Source organism: Stegodyphus dumicola, chromosome 6 (assembly GCF_044657685.1).
Source record: "Stegodyphus dumicola isolate Sdum_Otavi_A_Nest chromosome 6, ASM4465768v1".
NCBI lineage: Eukaryota > Metazoa > Arthropoda > Arachnida > Araneae > Eresidae > Stegodyphus > Stegodyphus dumicola.
In genome coordinates this window covers 206,964,295-206,986,621 of record NC_140773.1, presented here as the reverse complement: position 1 = coordinate 206,986,621, position 22,327 = coordinate 206,964,295, and the positions used below count along the sequence as shown (strand labels likewise).

Sequence of the window (22,327 nt, the reverse complement as noted above, 5' to 3'; positions counted from 1 at the left end):
TGAAAATCATAATGAGGATGCAAATATGTTTAGGGATGATAATTTTATTATTAAATTTACCTATTTGGGGGAAATTTTTGGAAAATTGGATGTTTTGAATAAATTGATGCAAGGGTCACAAATGCATTTATTTATTCAAAAAGATAAAGTGAAAGCATTCATTAAAAAAAATGGAGATATGGAAGACAAATTTGGAAAAAAATAGGTTCGACATGTTTCCACTTTTAAATTTATGCGCCCAAGTTAATATTAAAGCAAACAAAAATCTATTTGTTGAACACTTGGATGGTTTGTTAGTTCATTTTTCAAATTATTTTGATGATCTTGATTTTACAAAATATGCGTGGATACAGAATCCATTTATTGACGAAGGAGATGACGAATTTGAATTAACAAGTATTGAGAAAGAAAACTTGATTGAACTATCTTGTGATACTTCTTTAAAACAAAAATTTCAGAATGTATCTCTGATTCAATTCTGGCTAGATATTAAGAGTGAATATAATATTTTGTCAAATAAAGCTTTAAAGGTATTGCTGCCGTTCGAAACATCTTTTTTATGCGAAACAGGATTTTCTGCGTTAGCTGCAATAAAATCTAAATATCGTGCTTGTTTGGTTGTGAAAAAGGAGTTTCATGTAGCTATCTCATCAATGACACCGAGATTTGATAAACTTTGCACTAATAGGCAAGCACATCCATCTCATTAAGAGATAATAATAAAACATTGTTATTCATTTTTTCTTGTGTATAAGAGTGTATCTTAATAAATTTCTAGTACTAAAAATTTTTGTGTTTGTAGTATTTTATAAAATGGAAGGGAGGTGCAATATGATCAAATATTTTTAAGGGAGCCGTGATAGAATAAAGTTTGGAAACCACTGCCTTAGATTCTGTGACATGGAGAAAAGCAGTGCATATAATTTCATGAATAAAATGTAAGTGTAATAATATAAATAAATCTGAAGTAAGTTTGCCTCTTTTTCTGGACAGATTTTAATATTGTGGAAAAAACTGTCAGCCTGCATTGGTAATTAAGCAGCAATAATTCTGAGGAGGGGGGAAGAAGGTGGTATACAGTTACAAATTATCTATTTATTTGATTTATTTATATTTGCAATTTTAATGTCCTATGTATTAGCGTCTTAAGTGATTATTATTTTAACATCATTTTAAAATGCAATTTTGTTGTTACATTAAATGCAAATTTCAGAGTTTTCTTTTGAGAGATTGAGCAAACTACAGATATTGCCAGACCACAAGCAAACTGCAACTGTGAGACTGAGGAAGGAAAGATACGAGAAGTCTCTTACTGGTGTTTCCCACTCATTGCCTTGGCAAAGTAAGACACCCCTCCTCCATTGTTTATCAAAACATTCAGAGTTTACCATTAAGATATACAGGTTTTGAAACATTTGGTGGTAAAAATTTTGCAATTACAGTAAACTCTAGGTTAACCAAAGGATACACACCAAGGTTACCTTAACGGATTAACCTAAGGGTAAAAGGGGTTATTCTGGATTAACATTTTGAAGACGGGATGGCCATTATAGTGGCCATAGAGTCCTCTCTCTGAAAAGATGGGGTTGTCCACTTTAGTGGCCATGTCTTTTCCCCCATTTTCCAGGCTGAAAAGTGAGGTGAAATGTCAAATTTGACGTCCCTGGGGTTTTAACCACTTATCTCTTTCAAAGGTCTTCCTTTTGCGACATTTTGAAACATTTGGTGGTAAAAATTTTGCAATTACAGCAAACTCTAGGTTAACCAAAGGGTACACACCAAGGTTACCTTAACGGATTAACCTAAGGGTAAAAGGGGTTATTCTGGATTAACCTATTGAAGACGGGATGGCCATTATAGTGGCCATAGAGTCCTCTCTCTGAAAAGATGGGGTTGTCCACTTTAGTGGCCATGTCTTTTTCCCCCATTTTCCAGGCTGAAAAGTGAGGTGAAATGTCAAATTTGACGTCCCTGGGGTTTTAACCACTTATCTCTTTCAAAGGTCTTCCTTTTGCAACATAGATGCACCCCTCTGAGAATCAATTAAACTTCACACAAGAATCTTTGTTGCAAATAGGTGATTTTTTAAAGGGGGGAAAGCATTCAGTTAAAGATTCCCTGTCCTTTGGTAGCTTTTACTGCTACCAAAGCCCCGGCTTCAAAAGGTTAAATGTTTGACTTCTCCTTTTTCCAAGCCTGAAAATACTTTGCCCTCTACTGCTTTTGCAAGTTGTACAATTTCCTTGGTTCCATTTTCAAACCTTCAAAAACTTTTTTAATTGTTAAGAACTTCTGGCCAGAGTTGAGGCCTAAGAAGCATTATTTGTTGATGAATTTACTTGTTCCCATGCAAGTTTAATCATTTCTATGTAGTGCCTTATGCTGAATTTCTTCCAAAATGTCATAAGTGTGTTGTGTTTTTCTTTTTCTGGTATTTTATTTACAGAGATGTAAACATGCTTGAAATAATAAACTTTTAATGTTTTTATATTTTTTTAATCCATAGGTTGGATTGCAGAAGTGGTGTAGAGTGGAAGGAATAAAACTCCTACATTTGGATGCAATGTTATGACGGCTTCAGCCCTGTGTTCTAGAGCATTATCGACAATTAGAAGAACTTTAAAGTTCAGGATTTGCTGTTCGAAGAATATTTGACTTCTTTAATGCTTGAACTTTCAAACCAGTCATTAAAGAGGGCTTCTGTTACTTAAGCTCTTTACATTTCTACATAACTGACAATGGCTCAGAATTTTTTTCCTACAATACAAGAGGCCTTTTAGATCGATAAATGAGTGGAAGCTTGCACTTGAAGTCATCTGCTGCATTGCCACAAACAAGCAAAGTGAGTTTAAAAGTTTTAAAAATTGGTGCAAACTTTTGTGCCTTTGTGATGAAGGTCCGTAGCTCCATGCACTTATAAAATAAGGTTGTCTCATCCACAATGGAAACTTGTAATTGAATGTAAAAATTAGCTTCAATTAATTTCAAAAATTGGGGTCTGAATTTATTTGTTGCTTCTTTATTTGCACACCTAGCTTCTCCCTGAAGCTTTACGTTGTGCAAACTGAAATGAAGCTTAAAGTTTTCAAGCCAACCTTCACTTGCCTGAAAGTCAATTAATTTTCTTTGAAGAATCATTGTCTTTATTTAAAACCAATTTAAAGGTTCTAAATAGCAGCACCATCCACAACTGAACCGTTTTCATTTAGTTGATTTCCAATCAAGCTATTAACAATTTTTCCATCTTTTCCAATTGGGGAATTCTTGAAACTTGAGCAACCTTTGCCGAAGTATCACCTGAAGCTTTGACAATAGACCGAGTATTTTCTTCATTCTCCCATATTGTTCTTGATTCTTTCCTTTGCAGACAATAAAATACATGTACTATTCTTCAGGTTATCTAAAATTTTAATTTTCTGAGATAAATTAAAACTTTGCACTTTTTTTGCTACTTTATTCCTCCTTTTAGATGTCATATTGAACTTTTAAATTAAAAGACATGGAAAGGCAAAAGAAGAAGAAGATAAACATGTATAAATATATGATTAACAGCTCTGATAATGAGAGTGCAATGATAGCAACTCAGCCTGGATCATTCACCTAGCAGGCAAAGCCAAGCAATATTGCCATTTGTGTACATGGATGTTCTCTTGTAAAGGAGAAGGTCAGCAGACAAATAAGATTATGCTTTTTTCTATGACTGAGCTCACTTATAGAAATGGCCAAAATGAAAACACAAAAGAAAGAATTGCTTTTGAGCAAACTAATGAGTCAGTAGTGCCATATGCTGAATGCTCTGCAATGTACCATGCTTAAATGAACTTCTCGCACAAGACAAATTAAATAAAGACAATTAAGAAAATGCATTAACTCAAATTAGCATTTCGCAAGTCCACATTATATAACACTATATATTTACATCTATACTATTCTAACAGCCATTTTCCTGCAATTTAAGATCATTTAGCATATATCAGAATTTTTACATAAGAAAAATGTAGAAATTGAGTGAAAATTATGTACATTATTTTAACACAATATCAATAAAAATATATTTTTAATTCATTGTTTTAATTTCATATGACTTCAGCCGCACTAGTAACTAAGTGGTTAAAGACTGCTGAATACTGGTAAGTCATCTCAGATTAATGGGGTGGATGTATAGTTGTTTTTGTGGTTATCTCAGTGTATAATGGGAATACAAACGAGTTTCCCTTAGAAAGCCCTCTATGAAGACAACCCTCACTTTAGACAGCTAACTTCTTCTGTGCTTTGATATATTCAAATAGCCAAACCATTTTCTGGAATATGCAGTCTTCTATTTATGTCAATCTGTTTTACTTATCTGTCATTTACACCATTTTTCATAAATATTGGTAAATACAACACTTGATGATTTGCTTTATTTCTATTTCTAAAGCAGCCATCCATTACACCCCCCCCCCCGATGTACTATTAACAGCAGTTTCAATCTAATGTCTCTATAGTAGCACCCAAACTAAAAGGTGGTAGGCAATAATTCGTAACCACCAGGATTTAGTGATTCAGTTCCCAAATTCCTAGTTGCCCTTTAACATGGGAAATATATAAAGTATTTTCTCCCTCCTTCCAGCATGCCTTAGTGATGTAACGGTAGCAAACTCGGTGCGAATTCAAGAGGTCCAAGTTCAAGTCCCAGCGAGGGCATTGCTCATTTTTCATATCTCCACCATCAAAAGAAGTAACAAAGATAAAAATAATTGGATAATGGGTTAATAAGCATAAAATTCTACAGACTCAATCAGGCGATTATTCAGTATCATATGCTAGCTTATAAGCTTCATTCAAAGTATATGGCATCTAAATTGCCAAGTGAGCAACAAAAAATATTAGGGTACTATTTCATGACATAAACACACATTTTATGCCTGATACAGAATCATTTCAAGCAAAATCAACTTCTTTTCTCTCTGTATATTTCTCCATTGAATCTTACTAAATGTTTCAATTTTTATATAATAATCTAGTTTAAAGAAAAACAACTACAAATGGAGATTTTCTAATTTTTGTTTGCACAGTGGTATTATTGTCAGAAATTGCTGCTAGGTTTGATGGAATGTTCTACGGCGTTTTACTTATTCACAATAAAGTGAGAAATTCTTTTTGTTGTGAAACAGTAACTGTCTTTTCTTATATACTACTTCATGGAAAAAGTCAAGCTAAACCTGAATAGTGATACGTAACTTGTAATTACTGTTATGTAAACTTTGAATAAAATATAATAAAAACTTTTTTGAATATATATCATTAAAATTCTGCTTTATTTTAAAATACACTCCCTTGCACTACTTACAGTCCTTTGATCTGCTTTTCGTTATTTTATAAATTTCTACCACTTTTAGGCCAGAAACTAATTTTTGCCAAACCGGTTTTAATCAGCAGGCCCAAACTTCTCTAAACTAGCATATTCTTTCATAACTAAAATCACTGATTTATGCAATTACAAAACAAAACTAATATTTAATCATACTTTCACTTTACGAATCTTAACCTAGAGTTTTTACCAAATTTCTTTCATTAATGAAAAGAGCAGTGGCGTAGCGAGGGGGGCAAGGGGGTGTATGATGCCCCGGGCGCCGCTCGCAGAAGGGGTGCCAAATGATCTCCAAACAAGATTTTCATCATATTACTGTGTTTTTTCGGGAGGGGGGGGGGGCGCCCAAAAGGTATTTTGCCCCGGGCGCCAGTTATGCTCGCTACGCCACTGGAAAAGAGGCACTACTGCAGAACTAATGCAGGCCTAGTATAAAAAAAATGATGAAAAACAAATATTGATAAAGTAAAAGGTAGCTCTATAGTAAATGCAAGCATTTGATAATCAATCACTAATTGCAGCAAAATTATTAGAATTAAACACATTAATAGACACTGTTAAACTAAAAAGGATGGGAAGGTATATGATTTGAAAACTAAATAAAATTTACCTCTGGACATTTGCCCTGGGTCTGATTTGAGGTGATCACTATGTTTGTTATGACAAAAAATGCATTATTTTCCTAAAATAAAACAAGCTGTTAAATCACACTGATAAATGCAAAGATAACTACTCCAAAGCACATAACAGAATGTTGAATCTGGTTATATTAAATAAAAAGAATAAAAGGTATTTTTCCCATTAGCAAAATCATGTCAGAAAGTTATCAAAATGTTCTGCAAAATGGTTTGTTTGGTAAACATTATTTAACACTGAAAATCTTCAAACCTGCATTTGACAACTTTTCTTTTCAACTCATAATTTCATTTAACAATTTTTTGCAATTTCATATTAAAGCCTTCCTGAGATGCTGTTGCTAATAAGAAAGTACTATGCTAAAATTGGCAATACTGAAGAATAAGTTGCTTCAATGAGACTTTTGAAAATTCTACTTATCATCATCAAAGTGCATTAAAATAATATCTTCATAAGGAGGATGTTGAAAAGCAACATTAAAACTAAAATTTCAATAATTTATCAGTTATAATACTTTTACACTGAAGTCCTAATTATTCCTGTGAAATTAATGCATGGGTTTGCACAGAATATCTAAAAATGATTCTGTAAGTCACAAAAATGTACTCATTAAAGCTTTTAAAGAGAGAAAATATGGTATACATTTTGAAAACAGGATCTAATTGAAATAACAAAATTTAAAGAAGTATTTCTGTTTTTCTGCTATTAAAAAAAAATCAATAGTTCTAAGGATGCATATAATTTTCCCTTAACATATATAAATTCATAGACCTAACCATGATTTGGCAATTGATACATTACGAAAAAAGAAAAAATATGATCTACTGCAATGAAGACTACTGAAGTTTGCTATCCTCAAAATGAGTGGATGTGTGTCTACACAAGCAGCTCTATGTTAGAAAGAGTGCACAGTGCTGGAGCAGGTATCCATAGCGAGCTTTTTAGGTTCTACTTATTAACAAGCCTTTTTACTACTGATGTCTTAAGACACTGGCACACAGAATTTCTTTCCAAAAGATTCCAGCCCACTGTAGAATTATGGGCAATGAAAAAGCTGATACATTGGCTAAGAAAGGAACTTCGATAAAGCAATACATTAATTGACTAAATTGTTCGTTAACTGGACTCTTAATAATTGCGGCAACCTTAACGCAAGAAAGGAAATATAATAGTAAATAACTATTTAAGATTGATGTTTTAATTTAGATGAAAAGTTACTTTCATATAGTACTTTTTTATTATTATAATTTATATAAAAAAGGGTAAACATAACTCAGTCATAGTTAGAGTTTTCAGCGCCCAGGCACAACTGAAGATTTCGTGCCCCCTACTGCTTGACAAAGATGGAAAACATTTAATTCTAAAATGTCGTAACATCAGTTTGGCGCCCCTTGGATTCAGCGAACGGGGACAGATGCCCCCACTTGCCCCCTCTAGCTACGCCCCTGACATAACTGAATGGAAGCATAAGAGTAAATAAGTGTTTCAGATTATTATTTTAATTTAGATAAAAGGTTAATTTTACATCATACAATTTATTATTATTATTATTATTTATATAAAAAAAGGTTAAAATAACTGAATGGAAACATAATAGTAAATACCTATTTCAGATTTTTATTTTAATTTAGATGAGATGTTAATTTCATATAATACAATTTTGTATTACTTTATGAAAAAAAGGCTAAATATACTTGCAATTAAACGGGTGGCATAAAATTTTTTAGGTCTTCCAATATAGCAGAAGAAATTTCAAGTTTTTTGGGCAAACGTATGTACAACAAATCAAAATGCTGTCGAGCAGTGCCCCGATGGCATTTATTATGCCCTTTAGCACTGCCCCACAGCCATTCTACTGTTTGTGTATGACACCCACTTTCCGAGTCCACAAAATTGTAGTTGTGGTTGACAGTAAAGTATTCAAAACCGGCATCTTGCAGTTCATCTGACTTGTATGATTTCCAGCAGTCAGTATAAATAACGCTTCCTTCTGCGATATAATCCTTTATGATGTTCAATAAGGTTTTCGCCGATCGATCTGGAACAGTGACCAAAAAAACATTCATTTGATTCTCTGCATAATCCGCCGAAAACCCACTGTGGTAGAAGAACATGTCCAACATTGTTCTTCCTTTTACTGAAAAGGTTTTCGTCTACTTCAATAATTTTGCCACATCCGCCAATTTTAGACTTAGGCCGAGCAATTAAATCTGAGGCACACACCTCATGCATGTAACTGTTCCAGTCTACAACTGTACTGTGGTTCATCTTGAGCTGGAGTTCACAACATTCAACAGATGTCATTTCCTGACACCAAAAATAGATGAACCTAACGGCTGTAAGGAAGGGGATTTTCGATCCTTCAAACCAATTTTGAGTTCTCAATCCTTTCTTCTCATTACAGGTTTCTTTCCTGAACCACCATTTTGCTACCGAGTTATCGATAAAGCATAATTTCATCTCGATTGTTCAAACATAATTTTCTATCATGAATGACGCCTTTTTTTTTTTGAAAAAATTCTACTGCACTTTTCTTCACTCGGTAATTCCCAAATTGTCAAATCCATAGCTTTATCAAAAAGAGAATTAAAAAAATTAAACTAGTATTTCAATGGCGACTTACAAATACAGAACTATCTAAAACTTACGCAATTTGAAATCAGCAAGCTTGTGAGATTTGCTGTGCTGTTTAATGGGCGAGTTTGCTAGATTTGGCACTTTTGCGCATGCATTTTCGCTGCAATTTTTTACGGCCCATGGAGGGTCAGCCTGCAAATCAATTACTGTAATCTATCCTTAGCACAATCATTAACAGTCTTTGTTATTGTTTGTAGAGGGAAGATATCCTCTTCATCATGTTAAATATTAGTTCAAAACAGTCTATTACACATCATAGACAGAAAGACCCGCCAAGTCAGAAACAAATATTCTAAATCGTTATCTAAGTATCAGTGCAAAACAGATTGATCTAAGTATCAAGAGTAAGTAAGTATTATCTAAGTATCAGTGCAAACAGATTCGGCCCACGAAACCGAATTGTACCACAAATTCTTAAACAGGATATGATTTAACTTGCTATGGATAAGAGAAAACCATTCCCAGTTTAGAAAAAGACAGTGGTGGCTCTATTTAGACATCTGACTATGCATGACTGTTTGCAAGACCACATCTACAGAATTAGAGTGCTGGATTCCCCAAACTGTGTTTTGCGTGACTCTAATCAGGCTATGATTTTTAACATTTAAATAACTGGATTGCGCTTTCACAGTATGAGGAATTGTTAAAAAAGTGCTGTAAAGCCTATGAATGCTAAAACTGCTGCTTAGGTGCTAATGTTTGACATTTGTAAAATAAATATAATTAAGTCTACAAACTAAGAGGAGTTGAAGAATATTTACATGAGTAGACTTCAGGAATCCAGAATCTAAAACAAGCTTGTGCAATGCTGAAGGATAACATGGAGGGTCAGCCTGCAAATCAATTACTGTAATCTATCCTTAGCACAATCATTAACAGTCTTTGTTATTGTTTGTAGAGGGAAGATATCCTCTTCATCATGTTAAATATTAGTTCAAAACAGTCTATTACACATCATAGACAGAAAGACCCGCCAAGTCAGAAACAAATATTCTAAATCGTTATCTAAGTATCAGTGCAAAACAGATTGATCTAAGTATCAAGAGTAAGTAAGTATTATCTAAGTATCAGTGCAAACAGATTCGGCCCACGAAACCGAATTGTACCACAAATTCTTAAACAGGATATGATTTAACTTGCTATGGATAAGAGAAAACCATTCCCAGTTTAGAAAAAGACAGTGGTGGCTCTATTTAGACATCTGACTATGCATGACTGTTTGCAAGACCACATCTACAGAATTAGAGTGGTGGATTCCCCAAACTGTGTTTTGCGTGACTCTAATCAGGCTATGATTTTTAACATTTAAATAACTGGATTGCGCTTTCACAGTATGAGGAATTGTTAAAAAAGTGCTGTAAAGCCTATGAATGCTAAAACTGCCGCTTAGGTGCTAATGTTTGACATTTGTAAAATAAATATAATTAAGTCTACAAACTAAGAGGAGTTGAAGAATATTTACATGAGCAGACTTCAGGAATCCAGAATCTAAAACAAGCTTGTGCAATGCTGAAGGATAACATGGAGGGTCAGCCTGCAAATCAATTACTGTAATCTATCCTTAGCACAATCATTAACAGTCTTTGTTATTGTTTGTAGAGGGAAGATATCCTCTTCATCATGTTAAATATTAGTTCAAAACAGTCTATTACACATCATAGACAGAAAGACCCGCCAAGTCAGAAACAAATATTCTAAATCGTTATCTAAGTATCAGTGCAAAACAGATTCCTTATAATACTTCATAAACAGAAACACAATAACCCTATTGCATCAAAAGTAGGTGAGTAGGGGATTTTTTTCCCTCATCTCGTTCACCAGAGGAGATCGCTCACTGACCATTATAACACCCTGATAAATTATCTCTCAAGTGCAATACAAGTTTGTCTAACCTTTCATAAAGTGTTGTTTACAGTCCAAGAACCATTTAAACAAGTAATGCCACCATGCTCCAAGTCAAAACATTTTTTTTTTACAAAGCTTCAGCACCTGTTACCTCCTACAATGAAATAATATTAAGCTCCCTTTCCTAAGCATTCCGATAATTCTTTGTCAGAAGTCTTGCTCTGCAACAGATACAGAAAGTGAAAGGGATCCTTTATTCACAATCTAATTGTTTAACATTTACTGGCAGCTACATCTTGCCACATATACTCTTACTTCCTGACTTTCCTGTCAAGGAAACACATACATAGATTTGACTCTGAAGCCAGAACCTCTACAAAACAAGCACATTTAACCTTCTGAACCTTATGGTTTAGCCCTGAAATTTCAAAGTTCTTCAAAATGTCATAAATAAATAGTATTTTCTTGATTCTAATTTAAAAATGGTTCTTCACTTTTATTTCTTTTCTTCAAATATATATCCAACCTGAAATCGGATACATTAAAACCCGGCAGAAATTTTCATGTTCATTTGTAAAGATTATGAAAGCCACCCTTCTATATGGAAATTCCCATCTGCAATGCTGAGATGGTTAATTAGCAAGAGAAGCAGAAGCAAGTGTGATGTCTTTGAAACCAAACCTTAATCAGAATGAGTTAGTTTCAATTTCGATATCATTTGACTAATTAATAAATAACTCTCTAAAATTATTGTTGGCTAGAGGCAAGTTATTTGCATCAAAATGTTATGCAAAAATTTATACTTTTGGTTAGTCGGGCACAAGAGGACAGAAAGTTATCAAATAATTCAAACCTGTACCAACTTGCATATAAGCCTGACAGGAATCCTTCGCTGTCATTTCCAGAAGTCATTTAAAACAGGTAACATGTATTTTTAATATTACCTAAATTTGGTATTCAAAAATGCTGAAAATTTGGTACTTCATGGCAACAAATTCAACATGTAATCAAAATTGTGAAATGAAACTTTATTTTTCTGATGGAGTTAGATGGCATTGCAATGTTTCTACCTGTTGCAGCAAGAAGAGTATTCGTAAAAACACATAGTTCGAAAAGTCCAGATTAAGTTTTCTAACATATTTAAGATTTATTTACACTCGGAACAAAGAAGTGACATCAAATGGTGTGAAAAACAACTGAGGACAAATCACTCAGCAACTGTAGATTGGAACAACTATCTGAGAGAAGTTTGGGTAGAAATATTAGTGGAACATGAGCAAAAACAAATCAGTGGTCCTGAAATTATCGTTGAAATCATGAAAGCTTGTTTACCAAACAAAAAACCCAAGCTGGTAGAATTCTTCTGGAATAATGGATATTGGGTGGTATTTCCCACCAAACCGATGAATGCTTCTTAGTTAAGGTTCCAAACTGTTTTCTACCAGTACTCTTAGACATGATAAAAGACCATATCGAAGAAAGATCTACTGTTTATTCCAATTCCTGGAAGGGTTACTGCACCACTAAAATCGAAGAAGCAGGTCTACAGCATTTCTAAGTCAACCACAGGTATAATTTTGTCGACCTCAACACTGATGTAAGTACGCAAAAAATCTAATGAGTTTGGGACAATGCCAAATAAAGAAATAAAAAACACTGGGCCACTCCCTGTCAGCACATGCATTCGTACCTCACCGAATTTATGTGCAGAAGAGGAGTAAAGGATAAATTTAAGGAAATTCTCAAGGACATTTGCATATTTTGGAAGAATCGAATAATGCAATTAATATAATTCTTGTATAATCATAAAAATAAATACTTTTTTTTGTATACTGATGATTGTTTTCGGCTTTGTTTTGGGTAATGGTCATTTTATTCTGGGGAAGGGAATCAAATGTGCTTGCATTAGCTTACAAAAAAATATAATAAAATTTTTAAAAAATAGTTGGTAGTGGCCTTTGAGGTACAAATTTTAGATCATTCCAGATATCGGGCGTCCGGATCTTGGACTTTGTACTATATGAAATGCTGGGAGTGAAGAGGTTACAGGTTAGTTACAACCAGTGCAGGATTTACGTATAAGCTACATAAGCTTAGGACTTAGAGCTTCCCACATTTTCTGACATCCTCTCCCCCAAAAAATTAGTATAAATGTAGTATTAAAATATAGTACAAGAGACTTATAAAGTCCCCCATAATCTCAAATAGCTTAGGGCCTTATCGAGTCTAAATCTGGCCCTGGTTACAACAGTCAAGTAAGTTTTTTTTAAGCATGCGGAAAATATAACAAAATTAGGAATAAATAATCAATTCAATTAGTAAGAAATTAAACTGCAGATTCAAAAATCACAAAATGTACAGATAATTCAAAATAATGCATATGAAAAGATAAATTAAATAAAAGCATAAGGTTGATCTTTACAATATGGTAACTGGTAGTTTGGCGACATTTTGGAGGCGATAAAGGTTACTACCTGGCACTTTGGTAATAATGTGAGCAGTACTCAGTTCCGATTACGCATTATTTTGTGTGAGGGAAATGAGAGATCATGGGATATGTCATGTGATATTAATGGACGAATTACGGTTCTTTAATCGGAAAAGGGGGGAAATCGGGAAAAATCTGGAAATTTTGTATTTGGCTTTATTCTGTGTTGTGTGAAACAGTGTTCGTGAATTTTTGGATCCCATGGCCGTAATTAAAGTGAATTCGAAATGGGTATTTATGTATGTATTAATTTAATGTATGTGCTCATTTATATTTTAAGTAGTGTTTTTGAATTTAATTATATTTTTAATTAAATGATAGTTATTTTGTGAATTTTATGTTTGTAGGAATTTGGTATACGTTTTAGTTGAAGTAAACGTACATGGAAATAATATAAATATCTGACATATATGTTCTTTTTACCGGGTTTAAAGATTGAGAAAATTGTCATGTATTTTCGTGAAATTTTTCTAATTTATGAGCAAAAAGCAGTGTACATGGATATAGTGAAGAGTGTGCGCAATGCCATTTTTGTGCAATTCTGGGATGTTTTTTTAAGTAAAAATAAGTCGGCGTGTACATGGTTTAGTGATATTTTAATTAAATGATAGTTATTTTGTGAATTTTATGTTTGTAGGAATTTGGTATATGTTTCAGTTGAAGTAAACGTGCATGGAAATAATTTAAATATTTGATACTAAGTATTTGTAATGCTTGAGGTATGAATTCGTTGGCGACGTGTATAATGTAATAGATGATTTAGAGGTAAAAGTTTTTGGATATTTTATTTATTTTATATGTAGAAATGTTCATATTTGGAAAGGGTAAATACTTTTTCGCAATAAGGAAATTTCATATATGTTCTTTTTACCGGGTTTAAAGATTGAGAAAATTGTCATGTATTTTCGTGAAATTTTTCTAATTTATGAGAAAAAAGCAGTGTACATGGATATAGTGAAGAGTGTGCGCAATGCCATTTTTGTGCAATTCTGGGATTTTTTTTAAGTAAAAATAAGTCGACGCGTACATGGTTTAGTAATATTTTAATTAAATGATAGTTATTTTGTGAATTTTATGTTTGTAGGAATTTGGTACACGTTTAAGTTGAAGTAAATGTGCATGGAAATAATTTAAATATTTGATACTAAGTATTTGTAATGCTTGCGGTATGAATTCGTTGGTGACGTGTATAATGTAATAGATGATTTAGAGGTAAAAGTTTTTGGATATTTTATTCATTTTATATGTGGAAATGTTTATATTTGGAAAGGGTAAATACTTTTTCGCGATCAGGTAATTTCATATGTGTTCTTTTTACCGGGTTTAAAGATTGAGAAAATTGTCATGTATTTTCGTGAAATTTTTCTAATTTATGAGAAAAAAGCAGTGTACATGGATATAGTGAAGAGTGTGCGCAATGCCATTTTTGTGCAATTCTGGGATGTTTTTTTAAGTAAAAATAAGTCGGCGTGTACGTGGTTTATGTGTATGTGTTATTTTGAAAAACGCGTAAGGAGTATGGTATTGTGCACTTTTTCCCAATTTTGCAGTGAATATCTGTCATGATTAAGCAGTTTTGTTAGATAAAATTTCTAGGATAAGTGTAATTCGGCTAGTAGATTGTTGGAAGAAGTGTTCAGTAGGTAAAAAGAAAAGAAACATGTCTTTACTTCGTGAAGACAAAATGGCGGCGGGAAAAAAAAATAGAGGGTTGCTGTAAGAGAGTTGGTCGCCAAATTTTCGCCAAGTTACCATAATGTAAAGATCAACCAAGCATGCCTCTTACGAAAGATGAATGTTTAATTTTCTCCTTGAATTTAAAAATCAATGCTATATTCAGTTTTTATAAACATACATTACATGCACAATTTCCTGAATTAATAAACTGTAAGAACTAAATAAAGCATAACTTACTGATGGTGGAACAACATAGTCAGCTGTATCCCATATTCTGCGATATACATCAATATTCTGTATTTGTGGATTGAATTCCCTTTGAGAGAAATTGGTAAGTACTACTCCTTTTACTTTTGTTGTAACAGAACTTTCAATTGTGCTAAATTCCTGATAACCTTTATTCCAAATTATAGCATACCTAAAAAAAAAAAAAAAAAAAAAAAAAAAAAAAAAAAAAAAAGTTACTCAAAATGTTAATTTCAAACTGATGAATGAAATGCTTAAGAGCAGTGATCCTCAACTGCTTAAGAGCAGTGATCGTCAACCTTTAGAACTTCATGGACCACTACATATAAAATTTTATATTTGGCGGACCACTAATATGAATTTAAAAGAACAAACCGGCAAAAGCAAAGTAATATCAATAAACTGAAAGTGTTATGCTGCCAATTTTTAATAATCTTAAACATAATAATCACCGCTTACTCAGCAATGGCACCATCGATCAACAGTTAGACAAAACGAAAACCGAAACTTCCAGTGATGCAATTATAAATAAGAATGCAGATGGTTCTCATAAAAATCCATCAAGTTGCCTATTGGCACGGAGAAAAGCTGTATTATTAACGACCACAATAGCATAAGTTTGTAATTCAAAAGGAAAGAGAATTAAAGTCCTCGCTATTATTGATAACAGCAACATATCTATGGATACCAACTCTCACTTTCAAATGTCGCTAGATACACCTGCAAAAGTAGCTAAATTCAGAAGGAATTCGCTAAAAGTAGTAGCTAAAATTAAAAAAAAAAAAAAAAAAAAAGTATAATACATATTCCAAAATAGGTTTTGTTACTCCTCATTTTTTTAAACTGAATCTTCATAAAAACATAAATAATGTCCCAATTTTTCTGCAGACCCTAAAAAAATTCTCACAGACCACCAGTTGTATGCAGACCACTGCTACAGAGTACATGTATTATAAAAAGTTACTGCAAAATTCAGCAGACGACTAGGGTATATGCTACTTATGAAAGCAGCATCTATTTATTTTTTATTACATGTGCGTATGATATAATTATAGACAAATATGAAAAGAAATAAAACTTTAGAAAATTGTTTTTAAAAATCTGAAAGTTTTCATATTTAAATTACATCAAAAGGAGCGTTTTCTTATTATTTTGTGTGTTACCTTTATTTATTAAATACCATGTTCTTTGCACTTAAATTATAAAATTCAGTTCAAAAGCAATGTCGCAAAATAATTTTAAAATAAGCATATCTTTAGAATATTCAATACATAGTTCCATGCACTGGAGATAAAAACGTTTCCCCCTACCCCGTAGAGTGTTGCCATTGCTCGCTTTTAAATCATAGAGTTTGTTAATTAAAAATTTGTTAAAGTTTTACAAAATATAAAATTGATAATAAAACAAATTTCAAATTTGGGCTTTCAGATGCCCATATTCGCAGTAGGATTACGTCATTCAAAATTGGATGGCTCTAGGTACCATTGTTTTATCACAATGCAAAAAACATACACACATTTATGCAGATTCTTCATTATTTAATTTCTTAAAATATAATACAGGGCGATAGTATTTGGTAGCAAGGATTTGAAAAGTGATACAGCCTCTTAAAGTTTTCAATGCAAACTCGCAAAACGAAAACAATAATCCTTCAGGGACAAAGCCTCTCTGGACTTATGATAAAGATACAAAAGAAATTTTAGTTTCATATAAAACATTAGCAGAAATGTAAAATTCATTAACTAATGGAGCTTTTGAAATTAGCCCGATGTTTAGTATATTAACAGAATAAATAATATGATAAAAGATAACATGTTAAAAAACAAGTTGTATGTAAACAAATCTTAAGTACGAAAAATTCCCAAACTTTGCTTAAGACATGTGTAACTTATGTAAAATATATGTAACTTATGTAAAATAAAACTTTAAAACAAAGCTATCTATTATAACCAAAATAAAATTAATCAAGATAAACATAAAGTTTAAAATTTGTTTCAAAGCACAGGTTTTTAGATAAATATGATATGATAGAATATGATAAATGTCTTAAAAGGAATCCATTTCAAAAATAGGAATACAAAAAAGAAAAGAAAAAAGTAAAATAATTTTATTAAGGGGGAAAAAAAAAAGATTTGTAAGAATGATCAAGCAGTTGGGGATGATTAATATCACAAATTTTATTTATAATTTCATTTTGTGATACAAGTTCGTGTTCTTTGATTTTCCATGATGTTATTCAATTTTGTCTTATGTGCAATATGTTTTTATAAACCCTTTACAGAGCTCTTCACTACACAACATAATTTTAAATTAATTGCTTCTGTTGTTATTGTGACTTTTCATTATATCTGACAGTAACATTAGATCAAATACACAGATTTTACTGTGGCCAAGATGCATGGGTTGTGTCTCTCATTGGCTAAGGCATCTTATATGTGACAGAATGAATTTGTCCAGTTCCATCTCAGTTTTCAATAAGAATGCCCCAGGGTTATGGATCAAGGCTCTGTAACTACTTTCCTCTAATTCAGAAGTCAAACAACAAAAATCAGCGTTAATTTACAAAATTTTCACAGGACAAGTTTCGATGGTTTTACCGAACCATCATCTTCAGCTGCAAAACCGCAAAAAGATTTGATTTTGCGGTTTTGCAGCTGAAGATGATGGTTCGGTAAAACCATCGAAACTTGTCCTGTGAAAATTTTGTAAATTAACGCTGATTTTTGTTGTTTGACTTCTGAATTGGTGTTTGTTCGGCGTGTTATTGTGTCTTAATTACTTTCCTCTACTTTTCAAAAAGATTTTCACTCAACAATGTTTTATGTGCCCCTATACTGTAAAGATACCATACACTCCAAAAATATAGCCAATGATGTTTTTTTTCTTAATGTCAGACATTTTTATTTCTTTATTTAAAAATTTAATAGACTTAACTTTTAGTCATCTATCATCTCTCTATATAAAATAAAAGCCACTTGCACGGCCAGCCGCATAAAACATTTATCATAAAAAAAAGGAAAAAAATTACTGATTTTAAAGACTAGTGAAATTTATTAGACAATTCATGATTTAAATGCACTTTTATTTAAATCAATCAAATTGAAAAGTAGAAAATTTTTTCTAAAGAACTAGGTTTATTGTTTTTAAATAACTTAGTTTGTAACTCAACTTAAAAGTTAAACATCTTATGCTTTACTGAATGGAAACATACTGGCATATGGAAGTTAAAAGTATTTTACTTCAGCTCAAAGCAACACATTTTCAGGTAATATGTATTCAAAATTTGATGGCTATAGGCACTGTTGTTTTTCCACAATGTGAGGAATATACAATATCTAATAATAATATACAGTATAAGCTAATTATTTATAACAAAAGAACAAAAAACCATGTCCACATAAAAATGCATTGCGCAGTAACTCAGATATAAATAACCTACGTATTTGTTAACCCTCTGAGCATTATGGCCGGCTTTATCCAGTCATGAGATTTTTTGTCATTTGTTATACATTATCTTATAATTTATGATATTTTGCTTTCTTACTTTTTTTAATAATATAAATATCATCTTAATAAATGTAAGTTTATGAAAATAGAGTCTAAAGTAAGTAAATATACAAATTTAGCTAATAAAGTGTCTTTGAATACAGGTCTTCATGACAGATCCAAAAACCCGTGCTGCTCAGAGGATTAATTGCATTTAACTATTTCATGAAATGATCAATTATTTAAGTGAATTCATTTTTTTCCTCCCAAATGCTTATGCCAGTGGGATGAGGTCCTAAACAATTTAGAATACTCTTTTTTAAAGTTGTTGCAATGTTTTTATAAAAGTAGAAATTATTTTCATTATTAACACTAAATAACTCCTAATCAAATAAGATTATTTCAGTCATCAGTGTAATTATTAAGCACATGTCTTTCATTCAAGTCTTAAATCATTTCTAGCAACAACAACATAGCAGCTTCATTTGACGGATTTCTAAGTAAATCTTGTTTCATCATCATTTGAATATACAATACTGTGAGCCACTGTTTAAAATTAAAGCATCTCTCTCCTCTCCACTCCCTCCCAAACCCATACATTCATATGAAATGAAAAGTATTGTTACATAATATTTTTTTTTTCTTTTCATGTTCGTAAGTACGGGTTCATGCGGATTTGGAGTGAATAACGATGACAACACTCAATGAAGTATCGAAGCGCACTTTATTGGCCAGTATTATCCAAGACAGCTCCAAAATCACGTTTACAGTTGTCAAAGATCTACTACAAACATCCTGGAATAATCAGCGACACAGCCTTCTGGTTATCAGGCTATAACAATGAAGACAGTTTCACTGCAAAGCACCAGAGTATAGCTCCTGACTCTGCTCGGTCGTTCTTGGAACTCCCCGTACTCTCAAGACTCTCCACACTACAACTTGCGATGCACTCGACAATACACTACAGCTCTCGACTCCTCGGTTCAGTTGTTCCCAGAGCTCAACACACTCTTTCGATGATGCACTAACTGTGTTACACAAAGAGACCCTTTCATTGCACTCGACGGCCAACTTGGCACTCACTGATTGTCTATCAACTCGATGGACTCTCACTAACTGATTGACTCTCCACGTACCAGCAGGGTTTACATAGCTTTCGGCTTGTGTTCGAGAACATTCTGGCCGAAAAAATTTGTTCCAGAAGGCTCTCCATCCGTCTATGGTATATCGCCAATTTTGTTGCCAAATGGGTGATTTCTTGCCAAATGTGGCAACCCTGCCTTCCCCTGCCATTTTATGGCAACCCTGAACCTGCTTTGGGGAAAAGCTGTCTTACCACGCCTGGACATTTTGTAACAGTATAGTACAATATTAATTATCATTTTATGTCACAATTTGCAACTAAGTGAATACACCAAAATGCCAATTTATTTACATGAATTCTAAACAAAGCCTGAAAAGAAGAGATAAGAAAAATACTTGATAATTGCAGCACTTGAAAACTAAAATTCAGTTTAAATAGTGGAAAAAAAAAGTGTTATTGCTATATTTTTATAACAGCACACATTATGAAAGATTAACATAAAATTCCATGACCTTAATGTTTATCCTTCCAGATCTACTCCTTAGACAGGAACTGAAGCACTCAATTGCTGTTACAAAGCTTTTTCTTTCTTTCTTTCTTTTTTTTTTTTTAGATAAAACTTTACGTAAATACCCATCTTAATATTATAAGCTGCATTTTCTCTTCTTTTACTTATTACCATTACTATATTTTCTAAATTCTAAAAAGAAACTGGTCAAAGATGTCACCTTTAAATTTCAGTTCTGCTAATAAAGGGAAAGTAGAGCTTTAAAAGATAAAAGAAATGGGGAGGAACATTAAAATACATACATTAAGTTTCTTTCCTAATAACTGACTTTGATTTATGAAAAAGACTATATCAATTTAAATTACTGATCTAGATTAATTATTTTAGAACAATTAGTTACTAAAAAAACTGCAATTCTAAGATACACTGAGCTTTCAGCAATATTCAAATGACAAAAAGATGAAGTTTAGAAAAACAAGTAATTCAGTTTCATACAATTTTTGCCTCCTACCACTAAAAAATTGATAATATACTTAATTTTTCTTTGATTACTTCCTCTATCTAAGATACACTCATTAAAGTTAACAAAACCCGGATTAAATTTTTTAATTCCTTCATTCAGTAGTTACACCATGAAAGCTTTGAAATTTTGCATTATGAACATGAATCATATGTTATAAAAGAAGTAAATAAATTTCCCAACATTAATCACTGTTGGTCCTTTGAACTTTCTTTTAATTTTTTGCCTCATGAAATTATGCAAAGTAATCTGTAAATGATGAATAATAGTTTCTTGCAGTTTTTCAAATTTATCAAAACCTATCATGCCTATGGAAATGTTTTTAGTCTCAATCCTAACTTTCAAAGCTTTACTTTCTTCTTTTCCCTCCTTTTTATCTTTTCTGAATAGCATGGTTCTGATATACTTATAAATTTGTTGTTACTTATTTAAGCAATACATTTCAGCAAAAATAGGCAAATAACTTTGCTTACTTTGAGAGCTACTCAAATCATTGTCAAATTCTCTCAAAATGCAAATGGCATTTGCCTACAATTAACAGCATAATAAAGTTAAATAGGTACTTTTTGATTATCTGCACAACCCACCAAAAAGTTACAATCTCATCTCCAGTTCAATCAAAAAAGCTCCAGTTTTGAAGAAAAACATTGAGTATTTTACATCTATTTCAAAAATGCATCCTACGTAACTTATTTTATTATATTTTTTTACATGTCACCAGAAAAATGCCCACAGAAAAAATGATCACAGAATAATGCTCACAGGTAAAAATGCTCACAGTAAAAAAGCCCATACAGAAATATGCTCACACAGCAAAAAGCTCACATAAGAAAAATGCTCACTTAGAAATATGCTCACACGGAAAAAAGCTCACATAGAAATAAGCCCCAATAATAAGCAAAATATGTAGAAATATCCTTACATTAATCAACCAATAATTAATTGATTTGAACATCGTACACCTAATCAAATTTTTCAAAGAAAAATTATCTAAATTACCAAACCATCTATGGTATATAGTATATCAAAAACTGTATAGCTTATGTGTAGATTCAGTTGCTATATAAGATAAGCAAATGGACATTTTTGAATTATGAAAAGGAGATTAGGAAGGAAGAAAAATGAAAAAGAATATAGTGAAAAATTATTACAATTTGAATTAAAAAAATTATAGTAAATATTAGTTACACATTTTATAATACAGTCAAAAGTTGTTAATTCGGACACCCATAATCCGGAATGATCTATAATCCGGACCTCAAAGCTACAAACTTTCTGCTCACGCGTCGCGTTGACACATGCGTGTAAGACCTTTACAGCTGCAAATATGCGTGTGTGCATGTGCATTTAATGTATAATGGACAGTATAAGCTAAGCTAAAATTATCTAATTCAGTTAATGTTGCAGATTGAGTTGTTCCTTAATCTTCGAATTGGATCTGGCTTATTATTTTTTGCAGACTGTTAGAGCAATTTTATAAAAGTAAGCTTGAACTTTCGATTATATCAAATAGAATTTCTGATATATATTTAGTAATACGTAAAGGATCTTCTACAAAGCGAAAGTATGTTTCGAAGTCCATTAAACAAAAAGTGGAATTGCTACAAAAAATGGATAATCCTCCGTTTCTCTAACCATTCCAAAATCTGTTTAGCAATTTCACGCTGCTCTGCCCGGGAAGGGGGGCGATGAATTGGAAGTTGATCTATCAGCACTATCCTTATCTTCAGGGCAGATGTTTTTATTTTATTTGGCTTATAATTCCTTACTAAATGTAGTATTTCATCTCGATGTTACTCCGTCTTTGATATGATTTAAATCAAATTCCTTGTCGTTATAATTCGCTT

The 22,327-nt window shown here is 32.3% G+C and overlaps 1 protein-coding gene across 2 annotated transcripts in view; it reads right to left on the bottom strand.

Moving 5' to 3' along the window:
- The window catches only part of LOC118194912 (P2X purinoceptor 4-like), a 96,872-nt gene that overhangs the window by 67,615 nt on the left and 6,930 nt on the right, over positions 1-22,327 (bottom strand). For both annotated transcript variants that reach the window (XR_004759174.2, XM_035366124.2), the window contains exons 2-3: positions 14,874-15,054; positions 5,964-6,035 (exon numbers count right to left, since the gene is read on the bottom strand). Coding sequence is in view for 1 of the 2 variants with exons in the window: in XM_035366124.2 (XP_035222015.1) it covers positions 5,964-6,035; positions 14,874-15,054 (253 nt within the window). In the remaining variant the exon portion in view is untranslated. The remainder of the gene's footprint in view (positions 1-5,963; positions 6,036-14,873; positions 15,055-22,327) is intronic.